Source organism: Syngnathus typhle, linkage group LG4 (assembly GCF_033458585.1).
Source record: "Syngnathus typhle isolate RoL2023-S1 ecotype Sweden linkage group LG4, RoL_Styp_1.0, whole genome shotgun sequence".
NCBI lineage: Eukaryota > Metazoa > Chordata > Actinopteri > Syngnathiformes > Syngnathidae > Syngnathus > Syngnathus typhle.
Window position 1 is genome coordinate 7503662 of NC_083741.1, and position 14995 is coordinate 7518656.

The 14995-nt window shown below is 42.7% G+C and overlaps 1 protein-coding gene across 1 annotated transcript in view; it reads left to right on the forward strand.

The window, feature by feature from the left end:
• LOC133153227 (multiple epidermal growth factor-like domains protein 11) overlaps positions 1–14995 on the forward strand; it is a 150607-nt gene that overhangs the window by 113454 nt on the left and 22158 nt on the right. The window contains exons 9-15 of the mRNA XM_061277383.1: positions 841–1053; positions 1981–2155; positions 3476–3596; positions 4464–4627; positions 4721–4823; positions 8819–8965; positions 11696–11830. Of these exons, the coding sequence (XP_061133367.1) occupies positions 841–1053; positions 1981–2155; positions 3476–3596; positions 4464–4627; positions 4721–4823; positions 8819–8965; positions 11696–11830 (1058 nt within the window). The remainder of the gene's footprint in view (positions 1–840; positions 1054–1980; positions 2156–3475; positions 3597–4463; positions 4628–4720; positions 4824–8818; positions 8966–11695; positions 11831–14995) is intronic.

A 14995-nucleotide genomic window follows, 5' to 3' on the forward strand; every position in this document is an offset into this window, starting at 1 on the left:
TCACTTTGTAAGCTCTGACCTCGAGTCCTGCTGACGTTGCCAGCATACTGTGTGTCCCTTTGGCCTTAAAGCTATTCGAATGTGGTTAATAGTACAATTTATGTGAGCTAAAAGAAACTTGGTAAATGTGGATGAGACCTTGACCCTCTCCTTATGAAATACATTTCAAAGTAAGATTAGCATCATATTTACCGTAATTCTCGGACTATAAGTCGCGTTTTTTTTCATAGTTTGGGGGGGGGGGGGGACTTATACTCAGGAGCGACTTATATACATATATATGGTTTTTTTTTTCACTTTTTTGGGCATTTTATGGCTGGTGCGACTTATACTCCGGTGCGATTTATAGTCCGGAAATTACGGTAAATTCCAACTAAACGCCGGGGGAGCAGTATCCGTATTATCTTCATTTTGATATCATGTCTGTCAAGTAGATCCATTGGCTGGCTTCTCTGCAGTGTCTCTTCACAAATGAAATTGATTTGATACAATTTTGCTGCATGAATTACATAATATGTAATTCGTGGTCTCACTTCTGTGTGGAGTTTGCATGTTCTCCAGGTGCTCCCGGAATCCAAAAACATGTAGGTGAGACAAATTAACCACCTTAACTTGCCCATAGCTGTGAATGAGAATTGTCTGTGTGTCCTGCTGTGAATGAGAATTGTCTATGTGTGCCCTGTGATTGACAGGTGAGTCTATGGTATACCACACACCTCTTTCCCAAAGTCAACGCAGACACGCTCTAGGTCACTTATGAATGACCCTGTAACGAATAAGTAAAATATTTTTTGTCTGCTCTTTGACCAATTTAGTGTCCCTTAATTTATGTGATTACAGGTGCCAGGATGAATGTCCAGTCAGCACTTACGGGCCTCAGTGTGCCCATAAATGCGACTGCCAGAATGGGGCGGAATGCTACCACATCAACGGGGCCTGTCTTTGCAATGAGGGATTCAAGGGTCCAAGCTGCCAAGACCGCTTCTGTCCAGCTGGAATATATGGACTCCTCTGTGACAAGGAGTGCCCCTGCAAAATGGCAAACACACTCAGGTGATCAAAAAGTCAAGTCAAGGCTACCAATACACCTAAATCTCGATTTTGCTTGCTTCAATCCTACGTGACTTTCTTTCCAACGCGGTTTGGTCATGGACTCCAATTTTTTTCATCATTAGTACATTTTCAAGTAGTATTTTAGATGGATTATATAAATACTGCACAAAGCTAAATTACTAGCGTGTAAACCTTAGCGCTAGCGATGTGATGAATTTCCGTGACCTATTTAAAGACTTAAATTAACGTAACAAGGGACCCCTTTGGCTGCCTAAAAACATATCTATTCTATTCTATTCTATTCTATTCTATTCTATTCTATTCTATTCTATTCTATTCTATTCTATTCTATTCTATTCTATTCTATGCCTTTCTAAATAAAACAAGACTTTCCATACAACACGCTTTCGGGGTTCGCGATTTAGGTGTATATACTATGCAATTGTTTATTAAGCTTTTTAAATGCAGAAACTGCTTTTTTACAGGCGTTCCTTCCAGGAGTGTTGAAAATAATTGTATTGTAAACGTAGTCCAGAATGTAGTGATTTAATCTAATATTCTGTGATGAACAGCAAGTCATCTCAATTCAACAGTTTCTGCAGATAATAGGAAAGCCAGTATGATAAGGAAAAAAAAGAAATTTGATGAACAGGGTGACAAAGCCTCCACGGAACTTTGTGCTTTCAGTAATGCTGTATCAGGAATAACTTGTTCAAGGACACTGACAGGACTGAAGGGAACTGAGAGCCAGAAATTTGATTGGCTGAGTTACTATATGTTAACCAAAACAACATTATGTAAAAAAGAAAAAAATTGAACTATTGATATGTTATAACAGGAATATCTCACAAATGATTTTTATTACCATACTATAGCTCTACAGTTTGTAATGTGTTTTTATTTCTTTCCTTCTGTTCTTGCATCTAGCTGCCACCCTTTGTCAGGCGAATGCACATGTGCTGCAGGATGGACTGGACTATTCTGCAACGAGACTTGTCCAGCAGGTTACTACGGTGAAGGCTGCAAAGAAGTGTGTGACTGTGCTAATGGAGCCGACTGTGACGGCGTCACTGGAACATGCATGTGTGCTCCAGGATATATAGTAAGTGCAGAGGTTTAAAAGAAATACTAAGGAGTTCACTCTAAAGCCCCCATACAGTACCAGTCAAGCATTTGGACACGCCCTATCATGCAATATTATGCTACGTAGTATATCATGCGGGCAGCGTTGGATCGAGTCCCGGTCAGTGGCAGTGTGCGGGTGGGTGTGATTGGTTGTTTGTGCCCTGTAACAGCTGTGACATTTGTTAGCCCGATGTCAGCTGGGATAGGCTACAGCACCGCCCCCCGCAACCCTGAACTGGGTAAGCGGTGTTGGAAATGGATGGATGGAAATAAATAGATTTCCTTCCCTCAAGAGCTGTTTTTTTGCACACTCAGCAAGACAACAACCAGAATCCCAGTGGGTGCTGGACTCCATGTTCGCTCCTTGTCAGCTATTCTGTTTTTTTGATGAAGGTGCAAGTGTGAAGGAGAGTGGCTATTTTTGTTGCATGCTTGTTTTTGTCATTTCCAGCCATCAATTGAAGACCACCGTTTTTCATCCAACGCCACAATTATATGTATACTATGTTATTTTTATTTCCGTCTAAATGTCGATTTTAACTAAAACAGTAAAAAGAATCTTCCTTCCAAAATTTGCTCCTGCTGGTGTTGGCAAGCCTTGCCTTTCCCATCAGTGGTGGCCGCTGCCTGTACAAAGCAGTTGTTGGTTGAGATCAAATTTAACCGCAGTTATTTGTGCTATACACTCCCTTGAACACATTTTAATACCAGAATCATGTTTTATGGTTTAAATGTTTTCCTTTTAGGTTAAGCGGTTCCAAAGATGAATGAATATTAATGTTTTGTTTTTGTCAAAAAAGATGACTGTGTGGGCACAGGATGAAAGTCATTTCTTCATCAAGCACCAATCACCACAATCCAAACCTTCAAAATTAGTTCAATATACTTCACTACTGCTTGCTTTCAAAGAAGTCACGAAACCTCAGTTAGTTGAATGTAGGTCTTTCAGTACATTATATTATATATTATACAGTGAATTGAGTAAAGCAGTACATCACAGTGTTGAACCCAGTGTTTACATGTTCTGTCGTGCTCAAAAGCTGTTTAGTACAGGTACTCTTACATCCCCCAGCATTGCAAAAATGCGTATGGTACAGTTTGTGACATGTTATTGACTGGTGATCATGCCAAAGTGAGGTCCTCAACTCACTCCAATGTCAGAGGGGTTAGCTTTAAGCTTCTCTGGGACCATGAGTAGGAACGATGAATGATAGAAAATGAATAAATCAATGACTGTATCCGGCTGCGTAAGCATCCACATATTTGCCCTCTTCACTGCTGATTTCCATTTTTCCAGGGGGAGGACTGCTCTATTGTCTGTCCTGCAGGCCTGTATGGGACCAACTGCACATCGTCATGTTTCTGTCACAATGAGATATCATGCTCACACGTCGATGGCTCATGCATCTGCGGAGAAGGTCGGTAGCCTTTTTTTGTGGTCATTATTGTCCCTTCTTTACATCTTAATGTTAACCAGAGGGTTAAATACCAGTTGCCACCATGAACAAATCTTGATAGATAACTGATCACATTTTATTACATTAAAGAAAGAAATAAAAACAGAATGTTATAAAATGAATGCACACGTGTGGGGTATTTCTCATTTTTTTGATGGTCTAGTAAAAGTTAAGGGGAGGAAAACACCAACATTTTAAGGTTAGGCAAACATTTAATTTCCCACCGAACAATAAATTAATAGTCTTTATTGTTACTTCATCCAGACTTTATCCTCATGTCATGTGGCATTTATTAAATTAGGAGATTAGTTTGTCTCGCGTAAATAATATCCATCCATCCTTCCCATTATCTGTCGCAGGTGTGCTGGAATATTTAAAGTTAAAGTTGTGAAAGTAAATTTAGTACAGTTGTCTCTTCAAAACATTTAGATGTGGAAAACAAGTGCCTGGTTTGTGGCTTTGGATGGCAATGGAGCAGAAAAGAGAATGCAGCCAATGAGACAAAAGCTTACAAACCCCTGCCAGATATTTGGCAACGTTCCGAAACAATACTACTGTATACTGCTAGTTCTAATAATCGACAGGTGTCATATGTTAAATAAAGTTACTTTAAGGACTTGGGCTTTGGAACTCGAGGGTGACAGTTCAATCCCACTGAAAAGAAAAAAATGGCAAATGGTTCTCAGGGATGCTGAGTTTCTCCTTGAGTTGTTATAATGAGTATAAATATTGTTAATTATTGACACTACTCTCATGTTTATCAATCTCTCTTAAAGATTCCGATGCCAAACAGTGTTAGGTAACTAATAGTTTGGGTTCTGTGTCCAGGTTGGCAGGGAGTTGACTGCTCCATCCCATGCTCCAGCGGAAACTGGGGTCTAACCTGCAATCAGATCTGTCAGTGTGAAAACGGGGCAGCCTGTGACCCTGTTAATGGAACATGCACCTGCTCTCCAGGCTGGAGGGATGCATTGTGTGACATAGCGTGTCATGTTAGTGATCATGGAATCCTTTTTCTTTTTTCCTTCTTTTTTTAAACACTCCAGTGAAGTCAAATTATTGCCCATTTGCTTCCTGGCTTGTAGGAGGGATCATATGGCCTGGGCTGCAAAGAGAGATGTGACTGTGCGAATGCTGATGGCTGTGATCCAATAACTGGCGCTTGCCGCTGTGTCGCAGGTTGGACAGGTAAGAGATATAAAATATACTATAAGTTTACAGTCACCAGTCTAGTAAAGACTGGAGTACTGTATTTTCCGGACTATAAGCCTCTACTTTTTGCACAAGCTTTGAACCCTGTGTCTTATAGTCCAGTGCAGCTTACCTATGGATTTTTCATAATTTGTATGATATTGTATGATTTGTGCATATACTGTAATATAAGGAAATTAAACATTCATCCTAGAAGAGGGATCCTCCCATCTGTGGTCTCTTCTCTAGGTTTCTCATTTCCCCTAGTCGGAATTTTGAGGTTTTCCTTGCCCTCCCGGGAGTTTAAGATCAGGGGGTGTTTGAGAATATTTGTCAATTTTCGCACATGTCCTGAGTGTTGTTAGTCACCTAGATGTTGAACAGAGGCGGTGATGTATCAAAGTCAAATTCCTTGTTTGGCATGCTCAAACAAGGCGAATAAAAACTCTTGAATCTTGAATTAAAACACCTGCGGTTTATAGTCCAGTGCGGTTTATGTATGAACAAAAGAGGATTTTCTCCTAGTTTTAGCTGGTGCAGTTTATACTCGGGTGTGTTTTATAATCTAGAAATTATGGTAATTCCGGACGGATTGGATGATTGGAACTGGTTTAAGCAAGCTAACCTGATGGCGCTGGCCTTTGGACCAACTGAGAGCTTTTATGTTGATATTTTGGATCCGTTGGAGCTCTACTTACATTTTGTGCACTAACAACCCACAGGTTTGGTAATCTCAAGATACACAAGGGCCATTTATAATGGAATGTGAACGCTTACACACAGAAAAATTGATTTCACCCAAAAAGACCTGCAGTGTGAATGTAGCAGAAATGTTAATTGGCAGCTGTGTTGTACTGTATGGATCACAAATATTGCACTATCCATCTATTCATCAATCATTACTGCTTAATCTTCTCTGGGTCCCAAGGGCGACCCAGTCCTGCTGAAAGTTAAGTTGGCAATGAGGAGTTTTTTCAGTCCAACAGAGCGATGTTACTCCATATATTGCCAAGCTTTCCCCTGAAATACTTGAAACTTGAGGTTCTGCCTAAAGTGTAGGAGTTCAAGTATCTTGGGGTCTTGTTCACTCGTAAGAGAAGAATAGAGATCGACAGATGGACCATCTGCAGTGATGGTATCTCTGTATAGTGATGTATGTAGACTATCAGTTTGTTGTAGTGAAGAAGGGAAAATCTCTGTTTACCTGTTCTTTTAGGCTCCCACCCTCATCTGTGAGCCATGACAGAAACAACAAGAGTGCCTAAAATAAAATTTGCCCAAACAAGTAATTGGAGAAGACTCATATAGCACTTTTTATCTACCTCCTCGTTTTGATCAGTGTCTGGTTAACCTTTTGTCATCTGCCATTTTTCAATTCACGCTGGGTTTTCAGGACAACACTGTCACGGATCGGATGGAGCAGGGCGACCAAATGCAGCTTGGAAGAGGGTTTATTGAAGGGAACGAACTAACTCAACCGGCAAACTGACATGATTTAACAAAACAAGAGGACTGACCGACGGACGTGAAACAAAAGACGTGAAGACATTACGACAACAATGATCCGACAACGGAGTGAGGGGCAGACAGGACTTAAATACAAAACACGAAACACGAGGCAGGTGACTATGTTTACATTGATTGAGGTAACACAGGAGGGGAGGGGCAACACGAACAGAAACCATGTGTCAGCATAAAGACACAATACAGCAACCGAGGATGAGTCGTGACAGTACAACCCAGGGTGGGCGGGGGTAACTCTAGGGACATGAACCGCAATCGGCGGCAACTCTGGGGACATGAACCGCAATCGGCGGCAACTCTGGGGACATGAACTGGAATCGGCGGCAACTCTGGGGACATGAACCGCAATCGGCGGCAACTCTGGGGACATGAACCGCAATCGGCAGCAACTCTGGGGACAAGAAACGCAATCGGCGGCAACTGTGGGGACATGAACCGCAATCGGCGGCAACTCGGGGACATGAACCGCAATCGGCAGCAACTCTGCGACATAAACCGCAATTGGCGGCATACGGAATGTCAGAGCCGCAATCGGCGGCATTTGAAAGTCTGGACCGCGATCAGTGGCATTCGGAAGGCGGAGGTGTGGCAGCAGCAAGAGCCACCACGTGCCGCAGCAGCAGTGGGAGTGGGGCCAGGGACGATCGCGGGTCCGGCGCAGCTGGCTTGAAATCTGCCGACGCCAGGGGGTCCTGCGACGCTGGGGTGGAGCCCGATGGCGGTCGCGAGTCTGATGGCGCCGGGCGGCACTCCAATGGCGGCCTCGGGTACGGCGTCACGGGTGCAAAGTCCGATTGCGGACGCGGAGCCAATGGCGCCAGGAGGGACTCCGATGGCGGCCGCGGAGCCAATGGCACTAGGAGGGACTCCGATGGCGGCCACGGAGCCGGTGTCGCTGGAGTGAAGTCCGACAGCGGCCGCGGAGCCGATGGCGCCAGAAACACTCCAATGGAAGCCAAGGATCCGGCGTCGCTGGAGCGAAGTCCGATGGTGGCCGTGAGTCGGGCGTCACAGCGGGACCTGATGAAGGAGGTTGGTCCAGGCGCTGGTCGCTGTAGTGGTCGGATCATTCTGTCACGGATCGAATGGAGCAGGGCGACCAAATGCAGCTTGGACCAGGGTTTATTGAAGGGAACGAACTAACAGAACCGGCAAACTGACATCTCTTAACAAAACAACAAGAGGACTAAGCGACAGGGATGTGAAACAAAATACGTGAAGACATTACGACAACAATGATCCGACAACGGAGTGAGGGGGAGACAGGACTTAAATACAAAACACGAAATACAAGGCAGGTGACCGCGATTACATTGATTGAGGTGACACAGGAAGGGAGGGGCAACACAAACAAACCATGGTAACATAAAGACACAATACACCAACCGAGGATGAGTCGTGACAAACACAGTCCGACTGCTTTGTAATCATGGTATAGCTTGAAGAGTTTATCAATTGAGTCATTATAATGGCTGCTGACACTTCACTCTCATATTCTCTCATATTCTACGTATGTCAAAGGAAGTCTCTAATGAGCCTCTGATATGCCAAGTTACAGAGGAAAGATGAGGAAATTCTCCATTTACACGCTTGTGTGTTTGTGTGTGTGTGTGTGTGTGTGTGTGTGTGTGTGTGTGTGTGTGTGCGCGCACGTGTGTGTGTGTGTGTGATTGTATGTGTGTGCGTGCGTGGGTGCGTGTGTGCGCCTGCATGTGTATGAGAGTGTGTAAATATGAATTTATGCACTGTGAGTCTCATGGGTACTGCAGCCTCCAGACTGTCCCCCGTCAACACTGGCAACTCTGATCCATTCTTTAAGACTCTCTCTTGGGACACAAGTGTAAAACTGATGAAAGACGGAGACATGAGAATGAGTAAAAGGCAAAGAGCTGAGGCTGATTTTGAGGATTCTGGGATTTTTCCTTAACTTATAGTACATTTATAACAGACAGTAATAACCTACATGAGCAACAGACGATATGATGGTTTGTCTGAAGATAAGGATAGTAGTTTGTTCAATATTCTGTTCAAAATGAGGTAGGACTACCTCATGTGCACACAACAGCTGTGACGCATAGGGACCAGGACAGAGAACTCGTAACTTGATTAAATCCTGGAATTTGAAAACAGCAGCTCAAGGGAGGTAGCCACCCTTTTAGGAATTCTGGGAGGGGGCGTCGGAGCTACTGAGTACTCCCGTAGGGTCTTGTAAGGTAAAAATAACAAAAAACAAAATCTTTGGACTCACCTCTGGGATCACATTCTCAAGTTTACAGCATGGCAAGTGTGCTGATAGTTTGCTCTTGGTCATTTTAAGTAAATTTCTCAAAATCTTCTTACCACTTTATCTCTATGACAGACCAATTCCATCCAAAGTCTTTTAAAGCTGTTTTTTTTTCTTTTTACCTCAAATTCATACGAGTCTCAGTGTGTGCATGTGTGCACGCCTGTGTGTTTGTCTTTCACAGGTGTCCATTGTGACAGTGTGTGTAATGATGGCTACTGGGGTCCCAACTGCTCTTACAGCTGCACCTGTGAGAATGGAGGCTCATGCTCCCCTGAGGAAGGCACATGTGTGTGTGCTCCCGGTTACCGTGGCACCAACTGCAAACGAAGTAAGAAAGTCAAATACACTCCCACACTCAAAAGACTGAACTGTAATCATTATTTTTTTACTCTGTCCAGAGTGGCACCAATTAGACTCATTTTAGACTAAAATGTAGTCTACAAAATTGAATGTATCCCAATACATAACTTCTCCACTGTATCCCAATACATAACATCTTGACTCCCCATCACCTAAGGCAGTGCTTCTCAATTATTTTCTGTTACGCCCCCCCCTAGCAAGAAGAAAACTATTCGCGCCCCTATCCTAACTTGTCTTGTAGGTCGTAAAATGTTGCACTGTCGCAAACGTCACAGAAGTAACAATGAGAGCGCCACTGCCCCCTGCTGTGAAGATGCGCAATTACACTTTATTCTAGTACTGCCAAAAAAAAAGCCTGTTCCTCAGGGTCACACGCGCCCCAACGGGGGCGCGCCCCACTATTTGAGAATCACTGACCTAAGGTAACACAATCCTGGCGTACCTAGGATAACAGCAGAAAAAATCCCTGCCATGGACAAAATATAAAAAAGCTGACAAGTATCCAGACTTTTGGTATAGTGTATGCTTCATGGGTCTGTCACATGTCAGGCGTAACAACTCTGTACCCCAAGTCCTTTTTTTATCAGACAAACTTGCAGGAACTTCCTTTGGTATCTGTGTATATCAAATATACAAATCACAAGACTGGTTCATGTATATGTAATGCAGTCAGGAGTGAGACTATTTCTACATTGGGGAAACAGCCTTAAGCTTTTAGTTAGTTAAGCTAAAATCTTGCTCTGAATATAAACTAAAGTGACAACATACTAGGAGTGTCAAACTCAATTTTGACACCGGCTATTTTGTAGTTACGGCCTCCCTTTTGTTTAGTCATCTCATTATTTTATTGCATGTACACAACAAATTGATGGATTACTACTTCTGAAATCAGAAATCAAGGACAGGACAGAGAACACAAACTCCAGCCGAATCGGCCAACACAGGTTAATTAAAGGCCATAGCATAAAAAAGTGTCTTTAATCGTGTCTTAAATGTTTCTATTCAGGTAGCACTTCTGATATCTATCGGTAGGGCATTCCAAAGCTCTGGAGCCCGAATAGAGAATGCTCTAGACCAGTGGTTCTTAACCTGGGTTTGATCGAACCCTAGGGGTTCTGTGAGTCGGTCTCAGGGATTCGGCAGAGCCTCCACTGTGGAGGTCTGAACACCCCTGATTTAGCGTGTAGATTTGTGATGCCGCTTATCTGAACTGGTCTCACAAAGGCAACAGCAGAAGTCACACAGTCATTTGCAGGTGTGTAATTTGTTATGAGTTCGTACATTGTGTTGGTTTTGTTCTTTGAACAAGGTGATGTTCATGCATGGCTCATTTTGTGCACCAGTAAGAAACATCGATGTCTTGAATTTGAAAATAATAATTGTATTTTTCACTAAAGAGGGGTTCGGTGAATGTGCATATGAAACTGGTGGGGTTCGGTACCTCCAACAAGGTTAAGAACCACTGCTCTAGACCTTGCGGACTTCTTTTTGGCCCTCGGGGTCACTAAAAGACTAGCGTTTTGCGAACAAACGTTACGGGATTGAACGTAACGTTGACAACATACAAAGGCGCTAAGCCATGCAGTGTGTTTCAGGTTAATAAAAGAACTTTGAAGTCACATCTTAAAAGGACTGGACAATGTTAGTTGACTAATATTGGGGGAATGTGATCACATTTTTCCGTCCATGTGAGCAGTCTCGCCGCAGCATTTTGTACCAACTGTAGACTTTTAATACTGGACTTAGGAAGACCAGAGAACAATACGTTACAGTAATCAAGACGCGACGTAATAAACATGTTTGAAACTATTATTTAATGTTCTAATGATAACATATGCACTTATACGGTTTAATATATACATTTATCAATACACCAAAAATGTATCTGTTAAAAATGAGAGGGTGACACTACTCGGATTTTCACCTATCGCAGGTGGTCTTGGACACAATTATCCGCGATAAACGAGGGATTACTGTCAACCCTAACGATCGCTTCGTTGCTTGAATTTAAAAAATGTGAATTTGTCTAACGATGCAATACATAGAAAAAAAAGGCATCTGCCTTAATAACAAGTTGAAATGAGAAGAGATTGTGTCACAAGTGTGCCTCACATCCATAGGTGCTGGACCAGGTTTGCTTCCAGATTAGTCCTGTGGGTCTTTGGTCAGCGACAACTTCAAATGTCTCCATAGTTCAGAATAGATGCATTTTCAATATAATTTGACGTCAAAATCGGGTGTGCTTTGACTGAAAGTCAGTCTCAAGCTTGAAAACAGGTACTCGAAAAAGTGGATGGAACAAACCTCCATCTGACATCGTATTTACATAGTTCATGGCTTCCCATTTCTAAATGCAGTGCACATACCAGCTTTCCTTTGTTTATTCCTGCCTTGGTGGAATCAATTCAACAGCTCTGGGTTCAAAGTTTTTGTCAATTGTCTTAATTAGGAGCGTGAGAGAAATGGTAGACGCTCCATGGCCTGGCTTTCTACCTTGGCTAACATCAGTTAAAACAAATGACAGGTTTTAGCAAGACTATTGCAGGAGGATCCATGGCAAATGTCGTGAATTACATTTATTCCATGTTTTGCAAAGACAACAGTGTATTATAATGTTAAAAAATTGAGTTTGCGCCAACAGAATGCAGCTCTCCATGACAGACACTCTTTTCTAACAAAATTTGTGTGTCACGTGCAGCATGTTCACCTGGATTCTACGGCCATCGTTGTAGCCAGTTGTGTCCTCAGTGCATCCACAGTGATGGGCCTTGTCACCATGTCACTGGCCATTGCGAATGTTTGTCTGGTTTCTTCGGAACCCTCTGCAACCAGGGTAAGTTGACACTTCCCTAAATTGGGATGTATTCTGACATTGAGAAACATGACATTGACATTGAAAAACAGACTGCTCTGAAATTTAATTGTTTTGTACTGTATGGAGGATTTCACATTGTTGTTTTGACATTAACACAAATGTAAAAATAAAACAGCTAAAAATATTATGCCTAGTGTGGGACCAAAAGGAGAAAGTACAAATACGATCAATGCAAGCACAAGAGCTCAGTTCAGAAACAAAATTGAAGACAAATCATTGCCATGTACACTTAGATTCTCGGCCAGGGGTGGCACCTCCCACCTTTACCAAATGTCTTGCCATACTAGTTGCCACCCTTCTATCAAAATTGGAGCCTTTGCAATTTGAATGTGATTCATTGTTCAACTAATCACCTCTATTTTAAACTTTCCGAAAAAAAATTGCCACAGCAGCGTGAATGAGTAAATAGTAATAGTAAAACAAAGTAAAAGTTTAAAAACGTATGTTCATAGCATGCAACTACCTGGAGGTGGTGCATAGTCAGGATGGGAAAGCATTTGTACTGTATTCCCTGGAATCTTACAGTTCTGTCACGTTCTGCTGCATTTGGTGTGCGTTTTTATTCCCATTTTGCCACCTTTTGTAATGGTTGTCATAGCAAGCCAGGAACATGGTAGTGTGATGGATTACTGGCCCAGCATGATATTGTATGTTGCATTATACTGTACTCTGACATGTATGGTCTGGGAGGAAGTAGATATTCTTCTTATTTTGGACATTGAACAAATACGTATATAAATGCAATACTATTCTTTTTATTACCCTTTTTTGTAAGTGACCTCTTTCGTAAGACCGACTGTTTTGGAGCGTACCGTAATTTTCGGACTATAAGCCGCACCGGACCATAGGCCGCACCAGCTAAAATGCGGGGATTTTCTTTTTCTTATATAAACCGCACCGGACTATAAACTGCACGTGCGCACGAGTTATTAACAAAGAAAGACAGTACACAGAATACCTTTTTAAAGTTTTCATAACATGTCTTCCTAAACGCTACCTGTGACGCAGCAGTAGTACCGCAGCAACACGGAAGTGTGCACGCGAGTTATTTACAAAGAAAGACGGTACACAGAAAGCCTTTTTAAAGTTTTAACAACATACCTTAACAATTCTTTTCAAACATTGCCTGTGACGCGGCAGTAATACCGCAGCAACACGGAAGTAACTCAGCACTAATAGGGCTGGATTTAAAAAAAACATGCCGGTAAAAGTCACTGAGACGCGGTGGTAACACAGCAGCAACACGGTAGCACAGCACTAACAGGGCTGGTTAAAGTAAAAGTAAAAATAAAAGAGCTTCATTGTCTTAATCTTCCTTCTGTGCACTGAGACCATCGAAGTCTTCCTCCTCAGTGTCCGATCGGATAGGCGTTAGATATCCTTCGCCACACACTTTCTCAGTCTCTCTTTTGTCGTCGCTTTTATGCATTTCTTCTAGCGTTTTCCATGATGAGGGTCTGTCTATGCTAATATTATTCATGAACGAAGCGCTAAGTTACATTAAACTAGCGAATGACACTTATAGCTCCAGAGTAGACGTGACCGTAGGGTGACGCAACACAATGTCATCAACATCGACTGCCTTTAACTTAAAAGCGGCATCATATGCATTTCTTTTGTCCCCCATAATGGCGGTTTGTATATAAAAGCTTCCTTTCAGTAATGTCCGTCTTGATCTCGTTCTGTCTCCTCTTTGTGTGAATTATACGGCACTATTTGCCTGCCGGATGGACATGCGATCAACACACCACTTTTCTCCCCTGTGACCGTGTCACATATCCCTTTGCCCAGCAAAGCGGTGCCGCACGACAGCGGTCCACAGCCTTTTTACGATTGTATAAAAGTGATCAATTCATCGCAAAAATCATGGAAAAAAATCGATATAAGGCGCACCGGACCATAAGCCGCTGGGTTCAAAATTGGAGGAAAAAAGTCGCGGCTTATAGTCCGAAATTTACGGTAATCTTCTGAAATAATTTGTCGGGGTAGGAAATCATTCTAATTTTGTTTATAGTAAAAATATCCAGTTACAATTAACATCTTCTAATGCAGTGTTTCCCAACCGCTGTGCCGCGGCACACAAGTGTCCCGTGACGAATCATCAGGTGTGCCGCCCAGTTTCGTCTAATTGGTTCAAAGTGAGAAGCATGTAGTGATAGACAGGGCAATTAAATGCTCTTCCAATAGAGGGCAGTGTATCAGCGCGATATGTCTACTCTAGGAGTAGGAAGTTCATAGTTATCCTCGAGTGAGACAGTGCAGGTAATAGCAATGGATAAATATTTGAAAAGAAAAAGTACTCAATCTGACCTGGGTCCTGAAGAAAATTCTGACCCAGATGAAGGCCCTAGCATGAGCACTGGTCAGAAGAAAGCAAAACAGGTGAGCTTAAGACAATACAACGAAGGCTATCTTGCTTTTGGATTTACTTTTACTGGAGAAAAAAGTGCGGCAACTCCGCTATGCCTGGTGTGCGGGGAAAAGTTGTCCAACAGTGCCATGGTTCCCAGTAAACTCAAACGCTATTTAGAGACAAAACACCCGTCACTACAAAACAAGAGTACGGACTATTTTGTTCAACTGTGTGAACGGACTGGGAAACAGGCAGAGCTACTGAGGAAAACCACCAAGACGGGTGAGAAAGCTCTTAGAGCTAGTTACCAAGTTGCTGAACTCATCGCCAAATCAAAACAGGCACACACCGTAGGAGAGACGTTAATAATGCCCGCCTGCAAAATTATCTTGAAAGAGATGCTCGGCCCTGGCGCTGTTAAAGAAATAGCCCAAGTCCCTCTATCAAATAATACAATTTCCAGACGTATTCAAGACATGTCTGCAGACATTGAGAAGACAGTTTTGGAAAAGTTGCACATTAGTGGGAAATTCGCTTTGCAAATTGATGAATCTACGGATATCAGTGGACACGCGCAGCTTCTGGCAAATGTGCGCTTTGTAGACGGAGACACCATCAGAGAAAACTTTCTGTTTTGCAAGGAATTGCCAGGAAGAACAACAGGAGAAGAAATTTTTCGAGTTGTATCAGGGTACATTGAACAAGGAGGACTAAAGTGGCAAGACTGCGTAAGTGTTTGCACCGATGGAGCAGCTGCCATGCTCGGGCGC